The sequence below is a fragment of the Malus domestica genome, chromosome 10, assembly GCF_042453785.1.
Source record: "Malus domestica chromosome 10, GDT2T_hap1".
In the NCBI taxonomy this organism is placed as follows: Eukaryota; Viridiplantae; Streptophyta; class Magnoliopsida; order Rosales; family Rosaceae; genus Malus; species Malus domestica.
Window position 1 is genome coordinate 42,871,946 of NC_091670.1, and position 23,488 is coordinate 42,895,433.

At 37.2% G+C, this 23,488-nt stretch overlaps 4 protein-coding genes and 1 long non-coding RNA gene across 11 annotated transcripts; 4 read left to right on the top strand and 1 right to left on the bottom strand.

Annotated features, from left to right (window-relative positions):
- Nucleotides 1–1,019: 1,019 nt before the first annotated feature.
- On the top strand, nucleotides 1,020–5,772 carry LOC103446787 (tonoplast dicarboxylate transporter). 6 transcript variants are annotated; one of them, XM_070805934.1, is made up of 7 exons: nucleotides 1,275–1,721; nucleotides 2,605–2,852; nucleotides 3,656–4,133; nucleotides 4,586–4,629; nucleotides 4,712–4,807; nucleotides 4,918–5,431; nucleotides 5,542–5,772. In XM_070805934.1, the coding sequence occupies exons 2-7, from the start codon at nucleotides 2,628–2,630 to the stop codon at nucleotides 5,574–5,576; spliced, it is 1,392 nt and encodes a 463-aa protein (XP_070662035.1). In that variant the 5' UTR covers nucleotides 1,275–1,721; nucleotides 2,605–2,627; the 3' UTR covers nucleotides 5,577–5,772. The 6 variants fall into 6 exon arrangements, with proteins under 6 accessions (XP_008384148.3, XP_028943487.2, XP_070662035.1 ...); XM_029087655.2 differs by having other exon boundaries at nucleotides 1,581–1,721; nucleotides 4,565–4,629; XM_008385926.4 differs by lacking the exon at nucleotides 2,605–2,852 and having other exon boundaries at nucleotides 1,020–1,721; nucleotides 4,565–4,629.
- LOC103446788 (disease resistance RPP13-like protein 4) lies at nucleotides 5,708–21,632 on the bottom strand. Of its 2 annotated transcripts, XM_070805931.1 has the most exons (3): nucleotides 21,451–21,632; nucleotides 7,095–8,712; nucleotides 5,708–6,811 (listed from the first exon to the last, which is right to left on the bottom strand). In XM_070805931.1, exons 2-3 carry the CDS (start codon nucleotides 8,551–8,553, stop codon nucleotides 5,985–5,987), a joined length of 2,286 nt encoding a protein of 761 aa, XP_070662032.1. In that variant the 5' UTR covers nucleotides 8,554–8,712; nucleotides 21,451–21,632; the 3' UTR covers nucleotides 5,708–5,984. The 2 variants fall into 2 exon arrangements, with proteins under 2 accessions (XP_070662032.1, XP_070662031.1); XM_070805930.1 differs by lacking the exon at nucleotides 21,451–21,632 and having other exon boundaries at nucleotides 7,095–9,157.
- Nucleotides 11,836–13,086, top strand: LOC103412614 (cold-responsive protein kinase 1-like). Its single transcript, XM_070805935.1, has 4 exons — nucleotides 11,836–11,858; nucleotides 11,980–12,220; nucleotides 12,299–12,449; nucleotides 12,568–13,086. Exons 3-4 carry the CDS (start codon nucleotides 12,306–12,308, stop codon nucleotides 12,748–12,750), a joined length of 327 nt encoding a protein of 108 aa, XP_070662036.1. The 5' UTR covers nucleotides 11,836–11,858; nucleotides 11,980–12,220; nucleotides 12,299–12,305; the 3' UTR covers nucleotides 12,751–13,086.
- LOC103429729 (cysteine proteinase inhibitor 1) lies at nucleotides 15,591–16,201 on the top strand. Its single transcript, XM_008367857.3, has one exon. The coding sequence runs from the start codon at nucleotides 15,687–15,689 to the stop codon at nucleotides 16,062–16,064; it is 378 nt and encodes a 125-aa protein (XP_008366079.3). The 5' UTR covers nucleotides 15,591–15,686; the 3' UTR covers nucleotides 16,065–16,201.
- On the top strand, nucleotides 19,667–20,646 carry LOC114819307 (uncharacterized). The gene is made up of 2 exons (XR_011571912.1): nucleotides 19,667–19,935; nucleotides 20,267–20,646. It is a non-coding gene; the product is annotated as an uncharacterized lncRNA (long non-coding RNA).
- Nucleotides 21,633–23,488: the final 1,856 nt, after the last annotated feature.

The following is a 23,488-nucleotide window of genomic DNA, read 5'->3' on the forward strand; positions in this document are numbered from 1 at the left end:
ACCGAACTTTAGAGACCAACTTCTAGAGGTTGATATGTATTATTTTTACGTGTCGTGATCGGATTATACTAATAGAAAAACAAGCACGTTAAATAGTAATAATTCAATCATCATCATGTCATATAATTTAAATTGATAATCTATTTAGCATTATCTTAAAAAATGCTCCAATACTACCTGTAGGAATAGGATCCTTTCTGGATCTTTTTTTGTGGGGATCAGAATGATAAATCAATCATGTCTATTTGCGGCATATCGTTCGTTTATAATTATTAATAAAAACTGACCGCATAATATACGATATACAGACATGATTAATTGATTCCTTAATTCCTACAAAAATGATCGGAAAGGATCCTTGTCCCTACCTGTAAGCTTAATCTTCAGTGAAAAAATGAATTTGGGTCTGCCACGTGTACAGACAGATCATTTCGAGGTCAAGAAAACAATATAAAAATCAAACTAATTGTGAACAAGCTTCTCCATCCTTCCACCGAACCATTCCTGAGTGTTCATTGTTTTTTGACATTGACATGTTTCATACCACGTGGTTTATAGTACAATCATTCAGATGATAGCCTGGCTGGACCTTGCATTATTATCAAGTTCAATGGTTGTGGCAATTTGTAGTCCCTTTCTGCACACGTGGCTCTGTTTCGTGGCCTCTTTGCCCACACTAAATTTGAATGAGAGGTCATCTATTAGAATATGTCACACTTTGCCATGTTCTTGGATAAAAATTTTGCTAACTCTTAGCGAATAAATGACAATAAGTAGCAATGTCCAATTTAATTAGCAATATCAAAATGAAAGCCAAACTTGTTTACTACTACTTTAGTGATGAATGAGTCAAAAACTTCTAACACACAAGTTATATTATTCAAAGCTCATACAAATATGATCTACACTACTTACGTGTGACATTATATATAAAAAGAAAGATAAATTGTTTCCAAAAAATAAAAAATAAAAGATAAATTTATCTACTATGTTATATGTTTTAAGAAACGATATTTTAAAACACTTTAATTTAAAGAATTTATTTGTATTAGAGTGTGTATCAGTAACATGAACCATTTGTAAGTCTAAATGGCATTACTCTGTAAAAACAAAAAGACTCAAACTCAAAGACAAAAAGACGGACACGCTATACCGGCCCACCAATTAACCTTACTTCCTTGTATGCATAACTAGATAGAAAAGCCTTACTTCTTTGTATACAAAACCAACTATAAAAGCACCATTTCCTCGCATTATATAACCAAGTGATTTCCGTCATCCAATCCAACATCAATAGCATGGATAATCATCCAATATCCGAAGACCCCAAAACTCCACTTCTCCCTCTCCACGATCAAATCCAACGGTCGCAGAGCTTCCATTCATCCTTGAAATCAATTCTAACACTCAAGAACTTCTTCGTCCTCCTCGGACCTCTTCTGTGCACCATCATATGCCTCTGTGTGAAGCTAGATGGCCCGGTGGCCAGCCGGAACATGTTGGCGGTGCTGGTGTGGGTGTTTGCTTGGTGGCTCACGGAGGCCGTGCCCATGCCAATTACCTCCATGTCCCCACTCTTTCTCTTCCCTCTCTTCGGAATTGCCTCTGCAGATGATGTTGCCCACTCTTACATGGATGATGTTATTGCCCTTCTTCTTGGAAGCTTTATATTGGCTCTTGCTGTTGAGCATTACAACATCCACAGAAGATTGGCCTTGAATGTGAGTTTCTCTAGCTACTATGTTTCTCTGCTAAGATGGATCACCTTAATGGTTATTTATGCTATGATTGTTATGCTTAATGGTTATTTTAGTACAAGCGTACAGATACATGAGAAAAAGAAAGAAAGGGACCAAATGGCAAACATTTTACTTCTCTCTTCATTCACAATTTCCCTCTGTTATGTTTGCATTCCTTGTTTGGTAGAAAGCTATTGCAGCCATATTATATTACATATAATAATTTTAAATTTGGTTTGTCCGGAAATTCATTGGATTAGATTTGAGAAATCTGTCATTTACTAGTTAGTTCACTAACTAATCCCATAGATATAATAATAAGGAGTTTTAACGAAAAGTCTGTAATACTGTTTATTTTAACGAAAAACCACATTTTTACACTAAAAATGCAAAATCATGATACTATTTACTTTACCAATTATTTTGTTTTTATTGTTAAAACTTAAAGTTTTCAAGTGATTTTCATTAATTTTCTTTATATAATATCCTATCAAAATTCTAAATATTGCAAAAAATATATCTGATTATTTTTTCTTCCTAAATTAATGCACTTTTGTCCAAGAATACGGAAATGCAAGAGAGGAGCGTCAATGACGCTTCCCTAATCCATGGTAAATGTAACGTTAGAAAGGAAACGTGAATTTGAATTCTCATACATTTCATTCCAAAATCAACAAGAATCAAATGGATAGTCCTCCCTCCAATGACCCCAAAATCCCACTTCTCCCACTTGATGATCCAAATCCAAACCATAACTCACAAATCAACTTCCCTTCTTCACTGGAATCCATTCTAACATCCAAGAACTTGTCCATCCTCCTGGGTCCTCTTTTGAGCACCGTTATTTGCCTCTGTGTCAACTTAGATGGCACCGTCGCTAGCCGGAATATGTTGGCAGTGCTTGCCTGGGTGTTTGCTTGGTGGCTCACAGAGGCCGTGCCGATGCCAGTTACCTCAATGGCCCCTCTCTTCCTCTTCCCGCTCTTCGGAATTAACTCTGCAGATGATGTTGCCCACTCTTACATGAACGATGTTATTGCCCTTGTTCTTGGAAGCTTTATTTTGGCTCTCGCCGTTGAGCATTATAACATACACAAAAGCTTGGCCTTGAATGTGAGTCCTCTTTTCATTGTTGTTTTCTCATATTAACCCATTTATGTGATACATCGTTCACAGAATATTATTGACGTCAATAAAGCAAACATAAATATATTTTCGACAACATTAATATATGTCACAACTTGAGAATTGAGTGCCTTAGTGTCTGAACCCTACTAGGGTGAGAGCCACATTGTGCTCGAACCCTGTCGCATACTATCCGCTTAGGGTTTTCAAAATAATTTCTTTTTTGGATTCAAGCGATACTAATGAAGAAGAATCGAACCTTGGACTTCAGGTACAAAAATAATTTATGGTAATGCTAAAGAGACAATTTATTTAAGCTAAATTTTGGAAGCTATATGGCGTGGTTGTTGATGATTGAGAGAAATTTTTTAATGTGTCGGAAATACGATTCGGTATACCAAATGTTATAATGAAATTGGTTGGATTTTCTTTTTTCAAGTTTCCAACAAAGTGTATTATTACACTTGGTCTGTCGGGCAGTGTTTGCGGCACAGAAAAATCTCTCGACGTTTGATTATTACTTAAAGAGTAATGCTATGGAAACTCAATTTGTAAACTAAATTAGCAAATCAAATGAGGTATCACTAATAAAAATGAGTTATCAACGATTAAGTAATAATCCAATCATCAACTTACGTGTCATTTAATTTACAAAATTTAGTATACAAATTGAATCTCGCTAGCATTATTCTTACTTAAATATTGATTCACGTATTGGTGAAACATTTGCAAATTGGACAAGTTGATTTACCTAGTATTACTAGTTAACCCTTTTTTTATCCCGAACACAGATAACCCTGGTGTTCTGCGGAGATCCCTTGAATCCGCCATTGCTGCTGCTGGGAATATGTGGGACCGCAGCATTCATCAGCATGTGGATGCACAACGTGGCAACTGCGGTGATGATGATGCCCGTAGCCACCGGCATTCTCCGGCGGTTTCCGACGGGTCCCGACCATTCCGTCGTTGCGAGCAACTTTTGCAAAGCCGTGATTCTGGGTATGTTGTACTCCATAACCATAGGAGGGATGAGCACTCTGACGGGGACAGGTGTCAATCTCATCTTGGTTGGAATGTGGAAGAGCTATTTCCCACAAGCAGCTCCGATCACCTTCAGCACCTGGTTCTGTTTCGCCTTCCCTTCGGCATTGTTGATGTTCTTGGCGCTGTGGGCTTTGCTTTGCTGCTTGTATTGCTCAAGGAGTTCAGGCCAGGCTCTCTCTGTTTATTTAGACAAAGCCCATTTGAAGAAGGAGCTCGAATTGCTAGGTAGGAGCCCTCAAACTTAGAGCAACTTACATACAATCAGCATCGAATTGTGGTGTATCCTAAATCAATCACACATTGTCGTGTGTGATTTTTTGACAACTAAAATTGCTTCTAACTAAATTAGACAAAAAAAGTTCAAATGTGTTTGTGAGGGAGTAGGACTTTTAATAAAAAATCAAGGTGTTTCTAATGAAAGTACTGATATTAAAACGTTGATGAGAAAAAGTGTTTCTTACAAAAACAATTTCGAAAAAATTACTCTTTTTTATGGCAATTGTTGTGAATACCCCAAATGCCATAATAAAATAGGTAACACATGGTATCACCGTATTAGTCATGTTCTTTTCGGCTTTTGGCCCAATGTTCAGTATCCAATCTTAGGCACTAGAGAACACCTTCTGTGTAATTGTATTTCCAAATCAACTTACAAGTGTTGATGCGGCAACCGGCAGGTCCAATGGCTTTTGCTGAGAAGATGGTACTGGCTTTGTTTTCGGTGCGTCCCCAAGTACTCAGTTTCGCATAGTTTTTTAGTATGGATTGTGTCCTCCAATTATTATGACTAGCATTTTCTGCAGATGCTGATTGTTTTGTGGATGACAAGAAGCATAACGGAGGATATTCCGGGCTGGGGAGTCCTCTTCAACGGGCGTGCCGGAGATGGAACTGTCAGTGTGAGTATTGACCTTTCTTCTTATGTGTTCTAACGTTAAACACGAAATAGCCTTACAAACAGACCTTTCCGTTGGATCAAATTTTCAAGTGTGACTTGAAATGTTTGTAGGTTATGGTTGCAACATTTTTGTTCATATTTCCAAGCAAAAAGGAAAAGGGTGAGAAGTTGATGGACTGGGAAAAATGCAAGAAGCTACCCTGGAATATCATATTGTTACTAGGTGCTGGTTTAGCCATAGCTGACGGAGTTCGATCCAGTGGCCTTGCTAATATATTATCTAAAACCCTAGATTTTTTGGAGGCAGTCCCATATGTTGCCATTGCACCTGCTGTGTGTCTCATAAGTAGTTCCATCACTGAGTTGATCACATCAAACAATGCGACAACCACGCTTATTATTCCTCTCCTAATTCAAATTGCCAGAAGTATGCATGTGCATCCTCTCCTTCTGATGATTCCGGGTGGCATTGGAGCACAATTTGCTTTCTTGCTTCCTACGGCAACTCCTTCAAATACCGTAGGATTTGCCACTGGCCACATTGAGATCCAAGATATGATCAAGATTGGCTTGCCATTGAAGATTGTTGGGATTGCTGTGTTGTCCCTTTTGATGCCCACTCTCGGTAACATTCCTTTTCTCTTCATTATTTAGCTCACTTCAATTTTGATCAATTTTCATCTTCATTACATGGTGTTGTGTTCACAAGTAACTATTGTGTTTTGGCTATTGCAGGAGCTTATGTATTTAAGACAAGTGAACCAGTTTAATGACTTGAAAGTTCAGAAATGTTTCGGTGTCTCGCAAAATTCTAGGGCATAAAAAAAAGTAGAACATATTTCATTAGCGATAGTCTTATGATCACTTTCATATGCGAATCAGTGACTGTGAGATACCCATATGAATTCAAAACACAACTTTAAATTACATTTTATATATGAACTCCACTATGGTCAACCTTATAAACATGAGTGAATATGTTTGCATATACATTTTTGCTTATTATACAAGATCACATCACCACATCATCTCTAATAAAACATTACATCCCAAGCAAATTTAAGTTTTAACAGCACACCAATATATAACTCGCACACGAAGTTCAAGGCTAGAGTAACCAAGATAAACCAATGATCGGAGGCTTCCATGGAGATGGTGATTTTCTGGGCTCTTATTGATCACTCCATACTGATCAACTTTGCTTTTGTCCAAACTCCTCGCTGGTCAACCGAGCAGGGAAAATTTTTGAACTTGAAACAACTGCTAATCTCCATATAGCTAAGTGCAGGCAAAGTTTTCCTCAAGTTCTCCCAATCTTCCTCAAAGCCCAGAAACTTCAAACACAAACCCTCAACATTTTTCCAAGTGGACTGATCACTGGTCAGTCTCACAATGTCACAATTCTCGACACAGAGATACTGCAATCTAGAAAGCTTGGCAGGATGAAACCAATTGGGCATTGTTTTGGAATGATAATTCCTTACATACAGCTCCCTGAGATTTGGAGGCATCTGAAGATTGTCTAACTCACTCAAAGTTTTATTTTCTTTACATTCTTCAGCATCAATGGTAAGAACCTTGAGAAACCTGAGGCTTGATAGGATGCCTATTTCATCTTGGGAGATTTCAGTGTCAGCACTTAGGACAATTCGAAGAACTCTTAGCTCCTTTAGTTCTTTGAGCTCACGAAGGGTGCAACCTTGTGTTTTGGCCGGATTCACCACCTTGAATCCGGTGAGTTCTTGTAGAAGACGGAGGCTCCCTAGACCCTTGTGTAGGCAATCAAGGGGACAATCTCCAAGGTCCAAGACAATGAGCCTCTTCAAACATTTGATTGATGGGTGTATTTTGACTAGGTTTTTGCATCCATTCAACACCAAAAGCTGGAGGTTAAGCAGTTTCTGAATTGAAGATGTGACTTCCCGTATCTCAGTTCCACTCAAGTTTAGACATGCTAAGCGTTTGAGAGAACTGATATAGCTGAAGAGATCCTCAGAGCACGTCACTGTTAAATAACACATGTGAGACGTGAGACGGAATATTTTGTTTTGTTTCGTTTTTTGTTTTTATTTGTGGAAAATGATTTCTACATGTCTCTTCTTCTTATACACACTCATTTTTTCCTTTGATTTATTCTATCCAAAGGTCATAAATAAAGTATGTGTGCATAAAGGAAGAAAAGAGGAGTGTGACAATCATTTTTTATGCACAAACATCACATATACAAGTGTACACACTCAATAGATCGAAATTGGAAAGCATGATGAGGAATTTAAAGTACGTTCTACCTGGAGACGGGGTGCTGCTATCTTCGACAACTTTAGAGTAAGACAAGTCCAACACCCTGAGGGACTCCAGGAACCCAAAATTCTTGCCAAAGTTATTAGGAGGGCTTGACATGAGAAAAAATGTCCTCAACTTTGGATTATCTTCTAGTTCCTTCTTGTCATCATCCATGTCTTCGCTGATACTGAACCATCGTGGCTTTTGCTCATCTTGCTCATGTTTCTGCATTAGCTTTCCTTGCTCATTGAAGATGCAAAATGCCTCCTCTCCCGCAATCTTGATAATTACCTCCCGCACCATATCGTGTATCTTGCACTTATAAACTTTCCCATCATACCATCGCTGATCCACTACTTCCAGCAGGCATCTGTTCACTAGTTCTGCGAGACATTCATATCCTAATTCTATAGCTGTTTTTGAGCCCTGTTGCTGGACGAGGCCCTCCCCAACCCACCAGTGAATCAACTGTTCGGCATCAATCTCAAAGTCTTCAGGATAAATGGAGAGACACAATAGGCATTGCTTGAGACTGGCTTGTGGAAGTTCATCATAGCTTAACTGCAGAGAGTCGATGACAGCGTCAGCTTTTCCTTCGGTTGTGAGTGCATGGAATTTGTTCGAAATGTCTGTCCATTCCAAAGGAGAATTAACCTTAGACAATAAACCTCCTAAAGTCTTTATTGCCAGAGGAAGGCCATCACATTTATCCAAGATAGGCACTGAGACATCTTTATAATGATCACCAGGGCATTCTCCATTGATTGTTCCGCCAAATGCATGTTCACTGAATAAATCCCAGCTGTCTTCTTTTCCCAGACGTTTATGGTAATGAATTTGTGTGTTTCTAAGAACCATTGATTGTGCAACGTCTTTATTCCTGGTGGTAATAATGATGCAGCTGGATTTACCACCTGATGTTGGTAGCTTGGAGCACAGGTCTTTCAGCCAATCTGATTTGTTTTTGTAAGGCCACACATCATCCAGGACAATAAGATAGGATTTACCACTAAGGACATTAATGAGTCTGCGCAAAATTTCATCACTATCGAAGGAAGACGTTTCTTCATCAACTTTGTTGAGTAACTTCTTCAGGATCCACTGCTCGCAGAAATTTCCGGAAACACACACCCACATTGTCTTTTCAAAGTGAACCAAGATTTGAGAATCGTTAAAGAGCTGTTGAGCAAGGGTGGTTTTGCCCAAGCCCCCCATCCCCACAATGCCAATGTAGTTCATTGCTGGTTCCTTCTCGTCGCGGTTAAGTATCCACCCTTTCAACTTTTTTATGTCCCCATCCAATCCATATGTCTTATGTGGGTTTAGTGAATAACCATATGCCCTTCTGCTGCTGATGTGTTGGCTCATACTACTATCGCCAGTAGCTGATTCAATCAAATATTTGACCAACACGCCGTGCACGTCCTTCATATCAGAATTAATCTTCGTCAACCTCCTGCCCATCTTATGCGGGAAAACCGGATCCAGAGGCAACAAGCATGAGAAGAACCTCTTTTTCTTCTGTTCTTCCGCTCTAATCAAGCAATCCGTCAATGCGTTGTCGGCTTCATAAATCACTTCCCTTAGCTCACCCAAATATGTCTTGACCGTTTCCTGATCACACTTTGGTTTCAGTTTCTTGTCTGCGTCGACAACTATGCTTCTCATTTTTCCAAGCCACTTCTTCATCTCCTCAAGCTCATTTTTGTATTTAAAAACGAACTGTGCTTCATGCGCTATGGCACTGACTACTTGTGCTGTTACGGCCTGAACCAGAGCTTCTACTAGCATCGTCATCGATCTGTTACATTTTTATACATTTCGCTCTTAGTTATATTGTATTGTTACTATTATGTAACACAATTAAAAATAGATAAAATCCATATTATAACATTTTAGCATGGAATAAGTCAAAAATTGCAAGTAGTGAATTGCTATGGTGGTTAGAGTCTTTCTCCTTAACTCACTACGTCTCAGATTCAAACTATCTCTCCTTAGTGTAAATCAGTGTAGAACATTGCTTGTAAAATAATAAATAAATAAATAAGATGACAAACTCCTACCTCTCCTCAATAATAGTAATTTAAATAAATAAAAAATTGTTAGACCCAATTGTGACAGAAATTATAGAGTGAGTGAGAGGGAATGGCAAAGAGGGGATCAAAGGTTTGTGATGTGTGTTTTCTCTTTAGTCTTGCGTCTTTATTTACGCTAATTCATGGTGGCTTTACTTGACCCCCAACTAGTTTATACAATAACACTTAATATAGGATATTGATTTGCTCATCACCCTCAACGACTAGGTCATAAGCGTTACCACCTTTCTTGGAATGCGCCACGTGATTACCATGGTTTTTTTTTCTTTTCAAAACAATAGATTTTGTTAAATTAGCCATTAACGGAATTCGAACTCACGCTGTCATGCAAGGGCTCAACACCTTTCCACTATTGTGGTAAAGGGCCACTTGCACGTGATTACCATGGTTAACTAGCTTAAATTTTATATACATAAAAATAGCTTAATAATTAAATTACATTCCTCTGTTGCCAATTATGTCTTGCTTCAAGCAAGTAGATTATCGTTTCATGATTAGAATGATCTGTAAGAGCAAGTCAAAGAGCTATAGGATCCTCTTTAGCAAGGTACTCTGTTTGTAATGCTTCATGCACATCTTTGAATAGATATTAGAGTGATTGCTTATTCAGCTTCTTCCTCACTATTGTTGGCTTCGCTAGTTTTCTAACTTCTTAATAGTTAAGTAGAGCTTCACATCTTATACCCCGTTAAGTAGAGTTTCGCCATTGATGACTCGAAGTATGAATGCTAGGCTAAGGTGGAAAAATATAGCCCGAGAAAAACTTGAAAAACGGGTTGGGCTTCTGGCCCAATAAAGAACCCAATTTTTTCATTTTATCATTTTTCTAAAAAAAATAATTTTATAATTTTAGATATATATTAGAGGTTATTTTAGGAATAATAGTGGGTGAAGAAATAACATTTTATGGTGGTGGGATTAAAATGTAGGTGGAAAAATAAGGCACCAGGTAAGTCTAGCAGCTCTCTATTTTTATTCTGATTCCTAATAGTTAGTAAACAGCTTAATAAGAAGGAAATTTTTATTTGAACGTCTATAACCTCACTTTATACCTAACTTAAATTTTGAATGTGAATTATCATTTTTATCCTATTGTATAATTATCATCAAGTATGAGATGAAATTAACAATAAAACTAAAGTTTATCAATAAACACGCACTCACTAATCAAACCCTACTATCACACAATCTCTATCATACATTGTTCAAAATGCATTTGATTATCTTGTTGTGCTTCATGCCATAGTGGCATGTGTCATATGGAAGTACTATGCTACTTCATGCTATAATTTTCTTGTGTCCATTTACCATTTTAATGGAGTTTCATGGTTCTTTATTCTTGTAGGAAGGATTTATTGTGTCCTACGATTTTCTTTTTATTCCTTTATTTGTTTTCGTTTTTGTTATGCCAGCGAAACTATTCGGTAAGAGTGTGACATCCCACATCGCCCAGTGGAGTGATCCTTATATGTATATTCTCATCCCTACCTAGCATGAGGCCTTTTGGGAGCTCACTGGCTTCGGGTTCCGTAGGAACTCCGAAGTTAAGCGAGAAGAGGGCCAGAGCACTCCCAGGATGGGCGACCCACTGGGAAGTTGCTCGTGAGTTCCTAGAAACAAAACATTAAGGGCGTGGTCAGAGCCCAAAGTGGACAATATCGTGCTACGGTGGTGGAACGGGCCCGGGAAGTGATCCGCCCCGGACCGGGATGTGACAGAGAGCGACTACAATATGCGAGTGCTGAATTAGCCAAATAAGCAAACGAGCCAATTACACTTTTTGAATGATCAATCACATATTGCTCTTTTATGCCTTGAATGAGTTGGAGAACATTGATTTTTATTTTTTATTTTCTAAATGGATGTAAAGATAAATTTACATATTGAATTAGGTTTGTGAGGATAATTTAGGTAGTAAATTTGGATTTAAAAAGATATTGATAGTTAATTAACATATTATAGTATAGAGAGTAACTTAGGTGTGGAAAGGAGTTTTAATCATTAATAGCCAAAATTTAAGCCTTAAATTCATAAATATTAGTTTTTATAAAGAAATTTCAAATGTATCCAAAATTTCACTTAATTAAATGTACTCCATTGACCAAAAATTAAAACCTACTTACATCTAAAAGTCAATAGCCTTTTAATCTTATTCATCGTTGTTCATTAGGAGGGGAGTGTAGGCGTCGAATAAGACTAACACCATGAATATATGTCGGCTGCACTATTGTGAAGGTGAAACGCATTTTAAGTATCAAAATTGAAGTATAAATTGATTTAGGGGTGTGCTATCCACACACTCCATTTTACTTCTCATACACCTCTTGATAATTTATGTTCGTTGATCTTCTTCTATTCATCCGATCTGAAGGCCGAAAATTAAAAAAGTGTGTGAGAAGTAAAATGGGGTGTGTGGATATCACACCCCTTGATTTATTAGAATTGATAGGAGCTAGGGAAAAACCATTAGATCGATCCATAAGTATGTGCTCCAAATTAAGATGATACACACGGTCGTACCCAGTGCACAAGGCTCCCACTTTACGCAGGGTCTGGGAGAGGTGAATGTCGGCTAGCCTTACCCCCATTTATGGAGAGGCTACTCCCAAAAATTAAGATGATACACACACACACACAAAATGCTATGAAAAACCCTTGCCGACATCTTATTTGGTAATGCATTTTCTACTTCTTGTTTACTTGTACTGTGATGTTTTGATGCATATAATGGTTTTAAAACTATCATGAAAGACGAAATACAACATATAACGTATTGAAGTGTATGCAACTGCAGACTCGAGTACTTCTAGCACAGTCAAGCTTGATTGGAATACAAGGGTTAAAATTTGCTTGGGAATAGCAAAGGGTTTGGATCATCTACATGAGCATCCGAGAGTAAGGATTCTTCATACGAATATAAAATCCGCTAATATTCTTCTTAATGAAAATTTTGAGGCTAAGATATCAGACTTTGGATTTGCAAGTTTTTATACCAACGAAGAGAAAGTTAAGGTCATCACAAGAGAAGTTTCGCAGTAAGTAAACTAGTAATTCACTAGTTTTATGAGGCAAATTTAAGTCTATGTAAAACTAAATGCTTATGCTAACTACAGAGGCTACATGGCACCAGAGTATTTCCAAACAAATGTTTTAACGAGCAAAGCGGATGTTTACAGCTTTGGGGTGGTCGTACTTGAAATTGTTAGTGGGAAGAGAAACATATTGAGCAAATCAAGCGAGGAAACTCAGGTTCTTTTAGATAGGGTAAGCAAGAGTGAAAGGGTTGTGCTTTTGTGTTTTCTTCTCTATACTTGATTATGCAGTTTTAGGTGTGATTACGCATTCAAGCTTGATGCTAACAACCCATCCTGCATATGTGCAGGCTTATCAAGCACTTGCCGGAGGAAATTTGAAGAGCTTGGTTGATAAAAGTTTGTCTAAATATGATGAAAAAGAAGCCCTCGTCATTATGAAATTAGCAGTGTATTGCACCACTCTAGGTCCTAGTGTGAGACCTACAATGTCTGAAGTTGTGAGTGTTCTTATTCGCGAAAAAAACCCTTGACGAGGTTTTTCCACCCGCCAAGCTCACTGGCGATGGCAATGTTGCTGGTTCCACCTCTTCGGGGAAGACTTCAGCAGCATCAACTTCGTCTAATGATCACGGGAAAGTATTTCTAGATTGAACAAGTTTCATATGATTAGCATTAGGCGTTCTTGAATTGCTGCCGTTACTGGTGTGGTTTAATCTTTTTTGTGGTTTCTTTCGCATCCTTGTGAACCCTTCCAGCAAAATGTTATATCACAACTTTGAGGTTTTGGTTTTGGTTTGAAATTTTTCCCTTTTTGTAGTCATTGTATATCATGTTAATTGTGAGAATTTTTTTTATTGTGTTCAAAATATGGAGTGGTACATTATGTGTCATTATACAAAGGATAATGCTATGAAGACCAAAATTTTAAACTAAATTTGCAAACCAAATGATGTGTAACAAATATAAAATATGCATATTAATCAACACTTAAATAATCATTCAATCATCAAATACCACATTATTTGGTTTACAAATTTGGCTTCTCTTGCATTACCTTTATATAAATAGAAGAAAATTTTATTGTTCAACTATCCTCCAATTATAAAGTAACATGTAATGTACTACTTCGTATTTTCGGCACGATAAAAAATCTATCATTAATTATCTAACTTGTCACGCTTTTGCAGAAACTATTAAAGATCTAACTTGTTACACATTAGGCGACCAGTTTTCTGATCCATCGTATTTTGTTTTGCTTTTTCACCATATTTGATGGGTCACATTTGAAACAGCAGTTGTTTCACTTTATTGGGTAGAGCCCTAAAATTTCCTTTTTAAGTGGAGCCTTTGGACGATCCGTTCCTAAAGGAAATTGGACCCTCGGCTTTGATCTTATGGACCGATGAAGAGGTGATGAACTAGGTTAATGTGACTTCAATTGTTCAGCTCTTCAGTATGATTAATATTATCTTTCGTTATTCTTTCTTATTAATTGTATGTTTTAGAGGAGGACTAGTGCATAATAAAAATTAAACACTCTTCTGGCCCTTTTGACTCGGATTCAAGGCTGCCCACCCGCTTTCCCCTTTTTGCCCTCAGAACACACCTTTTTTTTTTTTTTTGAAGTCCCTCAAAAACACACTAAACTGTTGACAATATTTTTTTTGGGGTGTGCTATCCACACACCCCTTGTTAATTTCTGTCAGTTGATCTTTTTCAATTCATTCGATCCGACGGTCGAAAACCAAAAAGATGTGGGAAAAGTAAAAAGGAATGTGTGGATATCACACCCCTTTTTTTTTAACGTTTTGGTTGCTTGATTTGACTTATGTAGTGACCGAGGTAAAATGTTGTTTGACTTATTCATAAGTTTGGTAATGTGAGGAAAAGGAGAGAGATGGAAAAAAAAACTGAAATGTACTGCAGCCTCATGGTTGAAAATTTTAAAAGTCAAGACCAAAATGCAATCGTTTTCTTATACTGTGTTTCTGTTTCAAATCGAATCCATTTAAAGATTACAAACTAAATCGTTCAGTCTGATTCAATTTGGTTCGTATTTTGATTTTGGTTTTCAATTTTTAGTGCCCACCCCTAATTGTAATCTCGCAATTCGGAAAATGGGTTATCCTTCGATATTAAATCCTTAAATGATGGATTTATAAGAGTTTCCCATCAGCTAGACAATCACAACTTAATTTTTGGTCATTTTGACAAGTGGCCCTCTACCGCATTTGTGAAGAGGAGTATTGCCTTTGTACTACGGCGTGAGTTCGAATCCCCCCGACTCTCTAATTTAACACTTAATCTAACAAATCTATACCTTGACAAAAAAAATGATCATTTTAGTAAATTGCCAAAAAATATTGACATGATGCAAATTAAAATTCCAAACCATGACCATACCCACATAACAAGCATTTGTATTTTATCCATCAGGTTGGTCATCCATAACCATAACTATGTATAGTTTTTGTTGATATAAAAGTGAGATGAAATAAATAAATAATTTGAGGCAATCATTTGAGAGAGTGAATTTCAAATTAGAAATGAATGGACTTTGCATGAGTTTATAAAGAGTCTGATTACCTATGTTGTCAATTTATTTTAAAGTAAAAACTCGATTGCCAACATGCTTTCAAAGAGTAGAATTCTTCCCCTCTTCTTTTTTCTCCTTCTCCTATTTGAATTGTCACGATTAAGTTTTGTCAACATTTTATATTAACTTTTTTTATAGAGAGAAAAATAAAATAAAAAGTGTTAGAGGAGAAAAGAGAAGGCGAGAAAAATTGTAGGGGAGAGAATCTCACTACTCTCCGTCTTCACATGCATGATCGATGATCCATCCTTGTTTGTCCTTTGACCATGTCTGTCCCTTGAGTTTATCTAAGTTTCTTTGTTATTGGTCTCCTGGGTTTGAAGATTTATGTAAAATAACTATTTTGTCCATATTTTGTTCGGGGTAGTTGTTCACTATACTTTTCTATAAAAGTGAGGGCATTGCAGGATACTGAAAATTTCACCATTTTTGCCTTCTCATTTTATAAATAAGGATAACTGTAGTTTACTTAAGGATAACACTACCCTAAATATATCAAGAAAGCAATTGCGAAGGAAATCCCTGAATGACCCAATAATGGTCAGTAATATCCAGAATACACAAGTGAATATCTAACCTTCCATGTACGAATCTCATAAAAGACGAATTTGATATTAAATTAGGCTGTTCATTGTGTAGTTTAGCCGAACTCCGCCCTTAGTGTAAAAATATTGATGTACTCCCTAAAAAAAAAAAAAATTCTAACCTTCCATGTACGCCAATCCCTTTACTTTCCTGCCCCTTATGCACGTCCAACCGCCACCTATATATCTTGCCATCCCCCAATGCAGGTCATCAGTCATCGCTTGTCATTTGTGGAGTGGAGCCAGTTAAAGAAACTTCAACAAATTGAAGAAATCAACGGTCACGATGCGCCCTCACTGCCTCCTCATCCTCGCCCCCGTCCTCCTTCCTCCGGTGGCCGCTGCTGCGGACCGACGGGGTCTTATAACCGGCGGTTGGCAGCCCATAAAGAACATGAGCGACCCCCATGTGAAAGAGATCGCAAAGTTCGCGGTGTCGGAGTACACCAAGCAAGCCCAAGGCCAGAACAAGTTGGTGTTTGAGAGCGTCGTCCGGGGCGACAGTCAGGTGGTGGCGGGCATCAACTACCGGCTTGTCATTTCCGCAAAAAACGAGTCGGTGGTTGACCCCGCTGCTGACGATTATGAGGGTATTGTGTGGGAGAAGGCTTGGGAGCATTTCAGGCAATTGATCTCATTTCATCAATTGTCAAAAACAAACTAATTATATGGAGATTATGATAATTTCGTATTTTAATCGTTGTCTTTAATATGCTCTACTGTACTCTGGATTGCTTGAAGCTATCATCACCTTTCATTATAATAAAGAAATTTAATGAATAATTGATGTTTAATTCTTAATTTTCTTGATCTCTAATGGGTTCAGTTATTATTTTTAATCGAGTAGGGCCAAATTGCTTACTGAATGTATGTGAGAATCACAAACCAAATGTAGGAAATCGCTATTTTTAACAAATAAAATAGGGAAAACAATTTTTGGAATTGCTCTACTTACCTAGATTTAGAAATGATTTATTAAAAAAAAATAATTAAGCTCCCTAATAACGTTACCAAAAAATAAAAAACAAACTCATTCTTAAACAAGTGAAAAACTTGAATAAAATCATAGTTAACCATCACAAGCATCAATATAAGGCTTAATTCACCATCCATTAAAAGTATAACTACCATCACATAAGAGTCAGAGTCTAGCCAGTCACCTTTCTCAACTCTTTTGAGGTCCACAAGACAACTCTTAAAAAACATTGCATTGGTTGGTGGAGCTACCTAGACTGTCACCTCTCCCAACTCCCCTCAAAGACATACAAAACATGAATAAAACAATACTTGTTCTTATCCGTTGCAATTGAAAATACTCACAAATAACTTTAACAATTAAAGAGTAGAAAAAATAAGTAAACTTTTGATTTCATTGAGTTACAAGTTTCTTCCCAAAACTTTGTATGCTCAATTACATTAGACGATTTACTTAAGAGACTTAAAACAAAATCGTTAGCCATCATAACATGCATGCTTATTATAGCACAAAATGACATTAGCAACCTAAAAGTGGAGAATAGCTACAATACTTACACACGGTAAGTACAATCATTTATTAACAGTCTGAGATAATCGTTAAATATCACTAAAACATATTTGACCTTTAAATGAGTGATTGGATTTCAACAAGTTATGAGGACCTTGTCATGAAGAATATTGTGAAACGTTCTTTAAGGATATTACTGAACTTTGATAAAGTTCGCATTCTCTTCTAGGAGTCGTATGTGAGAATCACAAACCAAATAATGTAGCAAGCAAATATTGGAAGAAATCACATCACAAAATTAAGAGGAACTTAATGCGAAGGAGTGTAGGTTCAAAGCATATGGTGAGTTCAACAAATATAATTAAAATCTATTTAATTTGTACTGAAAAAATAAAGAGCCATCATCATACATGCATCTGCGTCACATGTATAATCCAGCCATGCTCCAGAACAAGTTGGTGTTTGTGAACGTTGAAGGGGGCGAGTTCGTAGTGGCGGACGGCATCAAATATCTGCTTGTCATTTCTGCCAGGAATGATGGCTGACCCTGCCGCCACCTCTGCCGTCGGTTACTATCACGCCTTTGTGTCGGAGAAGCCTTGGGAGCATTTCAAGCAATTGCTCTTTTTTGCATCAATTGGCAGAATTTAACTCATTTTCAGGACAATGATCATTTCATATTTTAATGCGTTGTTTTATGCACTAGTGAACTCTGGATTGCTTGAAGTTTATCATCTTTCACAATATATATAAATAGACATGTGTGTGTGCGCGCCTACTGAAAGATTTTAGTATATTAACTATGATAATTCTTCAAGATTGAGGAAGATTAATGTAGAAATATTATAATATATATATATATAGCGATAACCTAATGAGTACTTGGCCCATATTAAAAACTTAAGGACTGGAGTTGTTATATAATGACGAATTTGAATTAAGTTATTATGCGGCTAAGATGAAACATAAAAGATATATATTACGGCTGAACCGGAACGTGATGCATGTGCATGCGTACCTGAAGATATGGGTTCGGGATTTAGGTCGCAAAGCATCAACGAGTTGAGTTGGAGCTTGGAGTGGAAGAGAAGGAATGACATGTGAATGCCGTTGCCAAGCTGCATAACACTTTAAAGTAAGCCATGCTATGTTCTTCATCAACCTCAGCAAGTCAACTTCCAAATTAAACGTATTGTTGGCTTGGAGTTCGACACAACCATATCCCACCAAAGTACATCGTCCATCGTCGCTCTCACACCAACTTCACATTCCTAAGCATCATAGCGTAGATACAGGATATTGGTAAGCTAGAAAACCTTACTAATTTGGCTAGGTAAGGATAAGCGTCCTAACACCGAAGATTTACTATCATTATTTCATACGCTAACTCCGTTTTATATATGAATTCTAAATTGTTTATTGATTACATAAAGGAAAAGAAATATCTTATTGTGACGATAGTATCAATACATCATCATCATTTATCATAATTAGGTGCAAGATAAAACAATTAAGTGTTTGATACATATTTGTTTTTACTATGCCTATTGCATTTCACCTTATCTTCCCAAATTCAAAATTTGTAACTTTGCGTTTGAAATTTGATTTTAGCTTCACTTTTGTCATTTTCCATTAAATCCGTTAAGAAATATGTTAATACTCTAACGAGCATGATTGAGGCCTACTTAATTGCTGATGTGCCCATTCATAAATGAGAATATTTTTGTTCACCACCTTAAAGTGATGGTGATACTAACTATCTTATCCATCACAGTTGCATGCGTTTAAATTTAGAGATTTCTGTAGTGAATAGACATAAACTTCAAAATTTAAATTCATTCAATGATAATAAATAAGTTGGTGAGCATTACCACAACTTGAGGGTGATGAGCAAAATGCATCCTTGATAAATTATACTTTTCCCCTTTTTTGTGCACATGCTCCCAGCTAAAGAAATTTTCAATGTACCAGAAATATGGTCCGATACACCAAATGTTATATTAAAAGTGATTGAATACTTGAAGAAAAAAATTTAACTACTATTATGTGTTCCGTACCTACATAAAAATTTCTCCCAACTGAACGCCTCTCCACCAATCTATTTATCTAGATTTCAACTACCAACCTTCTGAAAACAAAATAACTATAAAAAAAAATGAAAGTAATGTTTTTTTTTTATCGGAACTTTAACGAAAAACTCTCGGTACTGTTCATTTTAACGAAAAATCATATTTTTACATTAAAAAGTTAATCTTGATACTACTCACTTTACCCTTTATTTGTCCTTATCGTTAAAAATCAAAATTTTCAAACCATTTTCATTGGTTTTTTTTTTTTAATTTGAAACCAACGATATTATTTATGAAAGATTGAGTTAAGTTTCACAATGTAGTAAAAATAATTCATTCAATAAAATAATTTTAATATTGATATTTATTAAAAAAAAATAACTATTGTATAAATTTTAGGGAACTTTAACGAAAAGCACTCGGTACTGTTCACTTTAACGAAAAACTACATTTTTACACTAAAAAGTCAATCCTGGTACTATTCACTTTACCCTTTATTTTGTCCTTATCATTAAAACTCAAAGTTTTCAAGCCCTTTTCATTAGTTTTCCTTAAATTTTAACTATGTATTTCCAGTAATAAAAAGGATTTATGGATTCATCGGGCGTGGACGTAAGGCTAAATTGCGTTGTGGGGTAAATTAGGAAAAGGGCAAAACACAATTAGGAACCGCCAGAAGTAACCTACGAGTCCACGACAGACAAACAACAATTGGAATCTGTACGTCCAACCAAGGTGGGGAGCAGCGGAGAGCCTCCTCCAGCCTTCTTCAGCCGGCGCCGAGGGTCTCTCCTCAGCCACCGCCGCAGCAACATCAGGATAAACGACCCCATCGCAGCCAAAGCGCCAACAGCAACAAGATGAAGGGATTATTCAAGTCCAAGCCCCGAACCCCCGCCGACATCGTTCGTCAGACCCGGGATTTACTTGTCTATGCCCAGCGCGCTCCCGATCCTCGCGAAAGCAAACGCGAGGAAAAGGTATCTATTTTCCATCTATTCAAGCAATCGATCCAATTCAATACGATCTGATTGAAATTTTGATCCGGTTCTCCCTTGTTTCTATATTCTATTCTGTGAAAACTTGGGAATTTGGGATTGTTCATGTTTTTTTTTATGACCAAAGTTGATTTGGGATTGGTTGATGATCAAAGTTTATATTTTCAAACTTCTCCCACTTGATGATCCAATCCGACCCAAAGCTCACAAATCAAATTCCCTTCTTCACTGAAATCCATTCTAACATCCAAGAACTTGTCCATCCTCCTGGGGCCTCTTTTGAGCACCGTTATTTGCCTCTGTGTCAACTTAGATGGCACCGTCGCTAGCCGGAATATGTTGGCAGTGCTTGCCTGGGTCTTTGCTAGGTGGCTCACGGAGGCCGTGCCGATGCCAGTTACCTCAATGTCCCCTCTCTTCCTCTTCCCGCTCTTCGGAATTGCCTCTGCAGATGATGTTGCCCACTCTTACATGAACGATGTTATTGCCCTTGTTCTTGGAAGCTTTATTTTGGCTCTCGCCGTTGAGCATTACAACATACACAAAAGATTGGCCTTGAATGTGAGTCCTCTTTTCGTTGTAGTTTTCTCATATTACCCCAATCATGTGATACATCGTTCACAAAATATTATTGTCGCCAACAAAGCAAACATAAATATATTTTCGATAATATTAATGCGTGTCACAACTTGAGATTTGGGTTACCAGGGTGAGAGCTGCATTGTGCCTGAATCCTAGCTCATACTATCTGCTTAGGGTTTTCAAAATAATTTATTTTTTGGATTCAAGCGATATTAGTGAAGGAGAATCGAAATTTGGATTTTAGGTACATGAATAATTTATGGTAATGCTAAATATATCATCTATTTAAACTAAATTTTGGAAACCATATGACGTGGTTGTTGGTGATTGGGAGAAATTTTTCAATATGCTGGAAATTTGGCTCGGTACACCAAATATCATGATAAAATTTGTTAAGAGTTTTTTTTTTTAAAGTTTCCAACAAAATGTATTATTACACTTGGTATGATGGGCAGTGTTTGCGGCATACTGAAAAATCTCTCGATGGTTGAATAACTACTTAAATATTGATTAACGTGATTATTTTCTAGAATTGTGTTATACCCATCTCAATATCTTATTTCCCCACCCACCTTATATTTACACCCACCATCAAAAAGCAAAACACGTAAACTCTTTTTTTCACCCACCATTATTCCCAAAATAACCCTATATATTTCTTCTTCCAATTTTACTTGCCATCAAGTATCCACCCTTCCAACTTTTTTATGTCCCCATCCAATCCATATGTCTTAAGTAAGCGGAAATCTTGTGAACCAATAAATTGCCTGCTGTCGCTGTTGATTTGTTGGCTCATGTGATCTGATGCATTGTCACGACCGGCGGCAGCAGCTGTTGGAATCAAATACTTGACCAAATGCGTCAACCTCCCGCCCATCTTATCCGTCAAATATTTCTTGACCATTTCCTGATCACCCACTTGTTTCAGTTTCTTATCTGCGTCGACAACTAAGCCTTTCATTGTTCCAAGCCCTTCCTCCATCTGCTCAAGCTCATTTTTTAATTTAAAAGCGAACTGTGCTTCCTGCGCTGTAGCACGGACTACTTGTCCTGTTACGGCCTGAACCAGAGCTTCTACTAGCATCGTCATCGATCTGTAACATTTTTGACACATTTCGCTCTTAGTTATATTATATTTATGTTACTATTATTTAAGACAATTAAAAATAGATAAAATCCATATTATAACATTTCATCAAAAAAACATTTTAGCATAGAAAAAGGTCAAAAAAAATTGCAAATAGTGAATTGTCATGGTGATTAAAGTCTTTCTCTTTAACTCATTGCGTCTCGGGGGTTCAAACTATTTCTTTTTCCTTTTTGAAAATCAATGTAGAACATTGCTTATAATAATAATAAATAAATAAGATGACAAACTCCTCCCTCTCCTCAATAATAGTAAAATAAATAAAAAAAATGTTAGACCCAATTATGAAGAAATTATAGAGTGAGTGAGAGGGAGTGGCAAAGAGAGAGAAGAGGGGACCAAGGGTTTGTGATGTGTGTTTCTCTTCAGTCTTACGCCTTTATTTATGCTAATTCATAATGGCTTTACTTGACCTCCAACTAGTTTACACAATCACACTTAATATAGGATATGGATTTGCTCATCACCTCAACTATTAGGTTGTGAGCGTTACCACCTTTCTTGGAGTGCGCCACGTGATTACCATGGTTAACTAGCTTAAATTTTATATACATAAAAAATAGCTTAATAATTAAATGACATTCTTTTGTTTCCAATTATGTCTTGCTTCAAGCAAGTAGATCATTGTTTCATAATTGGAATGATTGTATGCATTAGACGTGGAAAAATTGTCCAAGTGCATGGCAAAGCGCTTATGGAGACAGAAAAGGAGCAAAGAGTACCTGCATCAGTAGTCATTTTGTTGAAAAAAGTTGGATTGAAACTTTGAGAGAAAGATAGGAATGTGATTGAAAGTAGTTGAGAAAATATGAAATTATGGTGTAAAGTAGATGACTTCCCGAGCCCGCTCCACCACCGTAGCACGATATTGTCCACTTTGGGCCCCGACCACGCCCTCACGGTTTTGTTTTTGGGAACTCACGAGCAACTTCCCAGTGGGTCACCCATCATGGGAGTGCTCTGGCCACCTTCTCGCTTAACTTCGGAGTTCCGACGGAACCCGAAGCCAGTGAGCTTCCAAAAGGCCTCGTGCTAGGTAGGGATGGGAATACATATTTAAGGATCACTCCCCTGGGCAATGTGGGATGTCACATATTTTTTCGGATTTTTTACAATTTTTAAAATTTTTTTATTCAAATAATTAATCTCTGCCGTTGGATTTAAAAAAAAAAATTAAATTCCAACACTCCAGATTGTGCCACGTGTCACAACGGTAACTTTTATTAATTTTAAAACTATTTTTCTTTTATTTATAAAACATATTAATATCGACCGTTAATCTCAGATCGAATGTTGATATTAAATAAGATTTTTTTTATTTTTTTTACCGTTGAGATCTAACGGTCCAAATTAAAGAGCCGTTGAGATTGAACGGACTGTGGGAAGCCACGTGGCTTCCCAACGGTAACTTTTATGTCTGAAAAGTCAGCTGACTTTTCTGAAAAATGGTCGGGCGACGCGCCCCCACGCGCGAGTGGGGTGCACGCGCCTGACAGAAAAAAATAAAAAAAAGGTTAGACGTCAGGGCTGGCGTCACACTCACTCGGGCTCTCGGGCTGTCAACTCTTCACAAGCCTGGAGCTCAGGCCTCACCTCCACTCGGGCTCCTTCAAGGCTGGAGCAAGTTCACAGGGCCTCAGGCCCTTTCCTCTCCCCTGTCCCCCGAGCAATGTCCATGGGTGGACTTGCTCTTAAACTAAATTTTGGAAACTATATGACGTGGTTGTTGGTGATTGAGAGAAATTTTTCAATACGCTGGAAATATGGCTCAATACACCAAATATCATGATAAAACTTTTTAAGAGT

Excerpts from the sequence above, each read along its gene's own strand:
- LOC103446787 (XM_070805932.1), top strand. The coding sequence starts at position 2,424 with ATGGATAGTCCTCCCTCCAATGACCCCAAAATCCCACTTCTCCCACTT. Across the intron at positions 2,853-3,655 it reads ACAAAAGCTTGGCCTTGAAT|ATAACCCTGGTGTTCTGCGG; the intron begins GTGAGTCCTCTT and ends TCCCGAACACAG. Across the intron at positions 4,808-4,917 it reads CCGGAGATGGAACTGTCAGT|GTTATGGTTGCAACATTTTT; the intron begins GTGAGTATTGAC and ends AAATGTTTGTAG.
- LOC103446788 (XM_070805930.1), bottom strand. The coding sequence starts at position 8,886 with ATGACGATGCTAGTAGAAGCTCTGGTTCAGGCCGTAACAGCACAAGTA. Across the intron at positions 6,812-7,094 it reads TAGCAGCACCCCGTCTCCAG|TGACGTGCTCTGAGGATCTC; the intron begins GTAGAACGTACT and ends GTTATTTAACAG.
- LOC103412614 (XM_070805935.1), top strand. The coding sequence starts at position 12,306 with ATGGCACCAGAGTATTTCCAAACAAATGTTTTAACGAGCAAAGCGGAT. Across the intron at positions 12,450-12,567 it reads CTCAGGTTCTTTTAGATAGG|GCTTATCAAGCACTTGCCGG; the intron begins GTAAGCAAGAGT and ends GCATATGTGCAG.
- LOC103429729 (XM_008367857.3), top strand. The coding sequence starts at position 15,687 with ATGCGCCCTCACTGCCTCCTCATCCTCGCCCCCGTCCTCCTTCCTCCG.